This window comes from Pygoscelis adeliae, unplaced genomic scaffold, assembly GCF_000699105.1.
Source record: "Pygoscelis adeliae isolate BGI_AS28 unplaced genomic scaffold, ASM69910v1 Scaffold1, whole genome shotgun sequence".
NCBI classification, from domain to species: Eukaryota; Metazoa; Chordata; class Aves; order Sphenisciformes; family Spheniscidae; genus Pygoscelis; species Pygoscelis adeliae.
Window position 1 is genome coordinate 4,358,123 of NW_008824051.1, and position 7,021 is coordinate 4,365,143.

General features: G+C 40.6%; 1 protein-coding gene across 1 annotated transcript in view; it reads right to left on the reverse strand.

Moving 5' to 3' along the window:
• Positions 1 to 7,021, reverse strand: part of SRP9 (signal recognition particle 9kDa) — a 14,663-nt gene continuing 7,642 nt past the window's right edge. The window contains exons 2-4 of the mRNA XM_009333697.1: positions 5,473 to 5,637; positions 4,627 to 4,695; positions 1 to 2,548 (exon numbers count right to left, since the gene is read on the reverse strand). Of these exons, the coding sequence (XP_009331972.1) occupies positions 2,429 to 2,548; positions 4,627 to 4,695; positions 5,473 to 5,637 (354 nt within the window). The 3' untranslated portion in view covers positions 1 to 2,428. The remainder of the gene's footprint in view (positions 2,549 to 4,626; positions 4,696 to 5,472; positions 5,638 to 7,021) is intronic.

Sequence of the window (7,021 nt, forward strand, 5' to 3'; positions counted from 1 at the left end):
GATGGACTAACTCATTGAAAGTTTATTAGGAAAGCCATCAGTGAACATATGCACACACGCACACTCTCAACAAGAGTACAAGCAAGAATATGCAGAGCTTTGAGTTCTGCCACCCCATGAACACAGCATTGAAGTTGCTGAGAATTCCAGGACAAAGTCAAGAAGCACCTGTCTTTTTCTAAAGAAGTTTCCAAAAGCCTTTTTTTTTTTTCCTTCTAAAGCAGTAGCTTTATCAGTGTTCTTGTGTATTACCACTGCACAGAACCACCACAGTTTTTCTGTCAGTGTATGGAGAACAAGCTTAACAACACATGCTCTTATGAAAGTATCATCAATATTTCCTTATGGTTTTACAGAAATAATTTCTGAGTTTAGAAAACTAGAAATCCATTTCCCTGCCTCCTTTCCTTGACAACTGCTACTCTAATATATAGTACTGTAATTGCCCCCCTCTAAAACCTGCTCAAGTATATAGCTTAAGCCTCTCAGCCACTTGGGATACCAAGTCCGTCTACAGTCTTCTCTCCCTCTCTCTCCTTTTATCCCCCGTGCACGAGCAAATACCACTCAAGCCTTTCTGTACCTCAGCTCACAGAAGACATCCACATACCAAACCAATTTATGAGATATATCCAAAAATTACACTAAAATAGCTGCAGCCTTTTCACCTGCCAATTTAACAGCTTAAATCTTGTATGAGTTTGTGTAGCAACCATTCATACTGCAGAACAGTGTTTTATACAAAAATGGTTTAACTACTTAATATACATTGGAAATATTAAGATAGTAATTTGGAGCATCAAGGAAAATTTTCAGCGTTACAATATCTTAAAGTTTAACTATGAACAAAGTTTAAGCCTTCTCTCTGGATTTACTTGTATTTCAAAAGCCAATACAAAAAGAAAAATGTTACATATGTACCAGTCACTCCTGTATACTAGAATTTGAGCAGCCACTGGGAATTTAGCACCGCCGCATTTTCCAACAATATGCAACACTATGTTCAGCTGAAAGGGTACTCTAATGCAAACCTGGGTTTTTTTGCTGAGCCCTTAGCAAACGTGGGAACTCCACTGCTTCCGAGTAGCTCAATTATTTGTATGTAAGTGACAGCAGGTAGCTATTTAAATAGATTGTTTTGTTATCTATAAATGCCACTACAGGCAAGTCTTCGCATGGCTCCGCTTTACTTTCGTGGATTGGTTCAACCCAAAATATTAGTACTGGAAAAGCCTAGTTAGACCAATAGCATAATTACATTAAAAAAATCCATCTGGTTTTAAGTATGCAAGATCTAGTCAAAGCAAGCATCAATTTCAGCTACTGGTTTTCAAGCAAAAAGCCTTTTTACGGCTTCCATCACCCTACCAGAGGTAACAACGAGAAGCAAGTCTAAGCCACAGGAGCATTGGTCTATTTTTGACAGTGGTATTTAAGTATTTATTAAGCTGTTTTCATCCATTTATTCAGTTGGCTGACATCCATCTGCCACATGTAACATTTGAAAATGCACAGTTAGCAAGCTGCTGAAATAAGGAACCTGGATAGTATTTGGTTGCATTTTTCGGTTAACATAATAGGCAAGAGCTTCTAGAATTTGTCTTGCTGATATACTTCAACTTTGCCTGAAGCAAGGATGGGAAAAGGTCCCCCCTGCTAGTATAAAATAGTTCAAGTACTGGAAAAAAGCCACAAACATTTTTTTAATAGCAATATTTGCATAAGCAGAAAACAAACTCCCAGTTTCTCATTGTCTCTAGCAATATTCAAGCAAAGCTTAAGTTTTAAAATACAGATGTTTAATTATTTAGCCAATATAACAGTTCTACAAACTGCATCACAGACAACATTGCACAGCTTATAACCAAGATCAATACTAAAAGCTGAAATCTTGCTAGTGACAGTGCTAATACAAATTGGCAATTTTAACCTTTCCATTCAGAAAACATCCATTCTTCTGAACCCCACTGATGTATACCATTTATGTAAATATTTATTAGATCCAGTCATCATGCTACAGTATTAGTCAGGTTAATAAACCTTCTCACTGTGAGAATACACCAGCATAAGGTATGAACACAATGAAATCTATATGAAATTTAATTTTCCAGAAATATCCTTGTGGCCCATCACATTCAGACTAAAGTACTGGAAATTTAAAATATTTACTTGTCTTCTTAGCATACCCAATGTGTAAGAATAATTTCTTGTTCAATTCCCAAAAATAAATAAATGCTTTCAATTGAAAGCTAGTATTTTTCTGATTTTCCAAAGTGGAGTCCTGGGGGAGCGGGGAGAAAATGCTTCAGACTTGTCACCAGTCCACTTCGGTACATAAAAGCATCTCCTGTCCCAGTATTCGTTCAAATCCAAGAGATATTTTCTTCCAGTGAAATATGACCGGAGCACTCATGTTATTTTCAGCAATTCAGTCTGTTTCCATGGCAGCACTGCGGGATTCCTTAGCCACCATGAGTCGCATTAGCTGACTGTGGAATTTCTCGATCTTCTTTACATCTTGTGCCTGGTCTGTCCTATACAGCAAACACTGTAAGAGAAAGTTGCTTAATATCAGATTTCGCTGAACTGCTTTTATCCTGTTTACAGTTGCAACAAATTTGTGCTTGGAACACACAGAACAAGGGAAGTACCTAAATGTTCGTTTGTGGCATGTTGTTACCATGAGGCAGCACCAACACATACCTACCCTGTTTTAAAGAACACAAACATCTGTGTTTACATTTAGGTTTCTCTGAAAGGCTCATGCCTTCCATTTTGAAAATAGAGAAGCTCATGATTTATCCTAGTTTCTTCTCTCTCAAAAAAGGTGCTAAAACTTGGGTTTTAATACTGCCTTTAAAGACACCCTTGTTTGTGTTGTCTAAAAACAGAAGCAGATTTTAAACCTGCAGCTACTTTCCTATTCTCTATATTCTGAAAGCAAGTTTATTTTGCCTTTCACAGTCCTTAATGTTACACTGCCCGTGATGTAAAGTCAGTTCAGTATTTCCCACTGAAGAGGATCCCCTCCCCCAAGTAAAATCTGTTTCTAAGACACTCCTAAATAAGGAACATAACATCTGATTAAGATCAAAAGGAACTCCTTCATGTGACAAGCCTGTAAACGCAAAAGGAACAAGAGCAACATGCCGATGATTTATCATAGAAAGACCCGCTTAGGTTTTTCTGCAGATTAAGTAATTCCTTACACCTGTACAGCATGAGTACGACTGCCCAGGCTGATTTAACAATGAAAAAACCCCAGAATGCTCCATTCTTCAGTGCTGTCAACACGACAACTTTTGCCAGCATTAAATTCCTATTTTAATTCAGAGGCAAACAGTAGAAAAAACAGGTGATTTTTTTCCTTCAGCTGTATTAGTTCTACAGAGTTAGCAGCGAGGAAAACTTCCCTTCCCACCTTTAGAAAAAAAAACAAAGACAAAACCAACGCAACCCCCTGCCCCCTCACCGGTGTAACAGCTTCCCGTGACTGGAAGCAGGTAAGAAGGCCTGTAACTGAAAACAGTCCAAGTTCATGAATGACCCGACTCCAACCTTCCCCTATGGAAGATTTCAATTTAACTGCCTTTCACCTCCCCCTGTTATCAGTGCCCCATACTCAACATCTCACCCACACTAAGCCCTATTATATTATCAAGAAGTGTCATTACTGGAGTTTCACATCTCTCCCAGGTATTGGAAATACTAATGCCAGGCTATTTTTCCTGGAAAGAGGGAAGTCTGAATTTTCCAAATCTGAAGATTTGGAAAAACAGACTGCTGTTTCTTACTCTGGACTGCAGAACAACAACTTGGCTATAACATCACTAGCACCAAGAACCTGTCGCTGGCGCGCACGTCAGCATGCACACACTGTTGCATGCCGACACATTTCTACCCGCTACCCACCATCTCACATCCCAGCCCCACACATGCTTCTAAGCATCCTCCCAGACTATTTAGGACAAGGGCAACCAGTAAGTGCAGCAGCTCTACCTCCTTGTACAGCAGCTCTTGGAAGGACACTGCAGAATTCCATGTTGAGCGTACACACCATGGTTTTTACTGACTGTGTAACTGACACCGTACCAGTATTTCAGAAGATGGGATTTCTGAACGGCAAGCGAATCTTGTCATTCAGTCTGCAGCACTCCACTGTCTCATAATCACAAACAAGGAGCTTAACCTACGGCTGGAAGCTGTCACCACTCTGAACAAATTAAAAGGACCACACTCACATTAGTAAACACATCTGTGTGAAGATGCTCCTGAAATACTTCAGCAGAAGCTACCAATGTAGTTCCATGAAGCACTTTCAGATAGACAAGAGGGTCCAAGATTTTTGTACTGCTCGTTTTCCTTGTTTTCACAGAATCCCAAAATAATTTTGTTGACACCCACAAAGAACACTGAAGTGTTAGAACTTCTCATGGACTGTGCAGAGTTGAACCACAGGTTAATGTCAGTCACAGACACAGCAACTAGGGAAGGCTGGGCACAGACAGTTTGAGAAAACTGTCAGGCACTCTCAAGGCAATGGCTAAGAGCTCACAAGCTGACAGCAAAATGCAAGTCTGTGGGAGGTACAATAAGCCCTGAAAGGGGAATATATTCTGTACTTACAGCTACATCGTCCGTTACTTTGATACAGAGGTTCCCATCACAGTGTCGATATTTGAGAACAACTCGCACCTGAAATGACAAACATTTTATGAATTAGCACCTACAGCTAATGATTCTCATAACATATGTACAGGAAACCTGCCCAAATTCAGACTACCTTTTACTAGAATTCTGTACTGCTTACACATTTTCACCACCTCTGTGGTGGTCCCCAGCTCTGCTGGCCACTAATCCTACAGCCAGGATGGTTTGGAAGTTAAACCATCACATTTCCCTGCCTAACATTTTAAACTGCTATTATAATAGCATCAGGAAGCTTCACATTGGGCATGTTCAAACCCACTATAAATACAGCAACGACAGTTGCAGGGACCTCAGCAACAGGTAAAATAAACTAGGAGAGTCATGTCAACACAAGATACCTCCTCGCCATACAAAGCACTTCAGAAAAACTAAATGGAAGCTTATGTTTATAGACTTGAAACACTTACAAATAAAAAAGTTCTACATGAATATTTGAAAGCTATTAACTGAGTGGGGTAAGCTCAACATTGCTGCTTTTTCTTCTATGGTACCTAAACTATTATCTTCTTTAAAAGCTGTATTTCCAGTCACTACAGTTAATTCAATAGCTGCACAGCTTTGAAGCGTTCTGATGTTTTGCAAGTGGAAAGGGATGGTACAAGAGTAACACTTTTCGAGTAACTAAAATCAGAAGACTGAAGAGAGTTCTTGCAAATTAAATTGCTTTCAAGACTCAGTAAGGCTAAATTTGAAGTCTGAAAGCAAGCATTTATCTTCTCACTAAAACAGTTACTACTGTAGTCACCTGCCCCGCGTTTTAACCTGTCCGCAGTCGTCCTGGACTCTCAAATCACCAGAGTTCTCAAAACCATGGTGATAAAAATCAACATCCTCAGCAACTGACTGAACATTAAATGCTTCCTCCTGAATGCAGATCTGGCCAGAGACTTTGTATCTGTTGTTTCTAGTCTCAGCTAGCATCAGCAACTAAAAACAAAGCAAGGTGTCCTTTTGAGAACATTCTGAACTCAGGCTATAAACAGGTCTTTGTTGTACAGTGACCTGTGCTAATGGTCAACAACCTCCTTGACTACAAAACACATTTTGAAATTCCTGCTCCGAGATGGATCTCATCAGATTTACCCTTCTTGTTTAGTGTCATACTCCTACCACAACAGCTGTGTAACAGTACACCTCTCAACTGCGCAGGCCCAAAAGCACAAGAGAGGCTGCCACAGCAGCACGCATGACCTCAGTAGGTATAACTTGCTCCCACAAAAGGCAAGGCCACTCACTAGCTAGCCTCACCAGCCCACGAAGAAAGCACCCCATTCCCATGATTCTTGTTATTCCTTCAGTTTCCCAACAAACCCAATTACATACAACAGCTTCTCAGGCTAGTTCTCCGGCAAATTAAAAGGAAGGTACTCATGGTGTGACCCTGGGGCCTATGTAAACTCCTTTCTAAATAGACAAGCTTATTGCTGTGGATGGGAAGAGATTGCCTTTGGATATACGTCCCTTAAGAAAAGGGGAAGAGCAACTCTTGGCTGCAGAGACATCCCTCCCAAACGCTTTCATTTGATTGGATATTACAGAGCATAAGAAGGTAAAACAATTTATTTTATTATCTGTACATAGGTGACAAGTGCATACGAAGTAGTCAACTGTGCTAGTTAAAGACAGATGTAAAACACTACTTCTGAAGGTTTCTCTGTGTCCTCTATTTATGGTGAGGAAAACTAGGCCTTTCTTACATAAGTCTTCTCAGGCACATGAGTTCCACATTACCTTTTGCGCTACTTCTTAGTTAAGATGCAACGCTAATTCTGAAGACTGAAGAATTGCTCTTCATGTTTGCACAAACTATACTCCTGAAGGAGTTACCAGAAATAAAAAGCAGTCCAAGAAGTTAATTCCTAGAGCAAATATTCTTTAGGAAGCTAACACCTTCCAGCCTGAAGTGACACTGCAGGCAACAGTGCAATGCAGGAGCTAATGAATGCTTTCTTTTAGTATTTTTGGAAGACAAATTCAAACAATATAGCCTTACACGCTGTCAACACACTCTTCATTCAACAGAAATCTTTTAATCCCGGTTTCTAAGACACAGGTACACTACAAATAAACCCAACGTCTCTGAAGGCGGGCTCTTGAGGCTCGTATGTGTCGCTGATAACAACACCTGAACACCGTCCCCTGTGTACGTTTTTGGGCTGTTAAGCGAGAACTCCCTCCTGTTTCGTGGAAAATGAAGGTCGGGGTGCGACACCAGCGAGTCACCCCCCGTCCTTGCCGCCGCTTCTTGTCCCCTCCGTGCAGGCCACTCGGGCTACACCTCGAGAAAGCCCTCCAACCGCTTAGCGCCCGG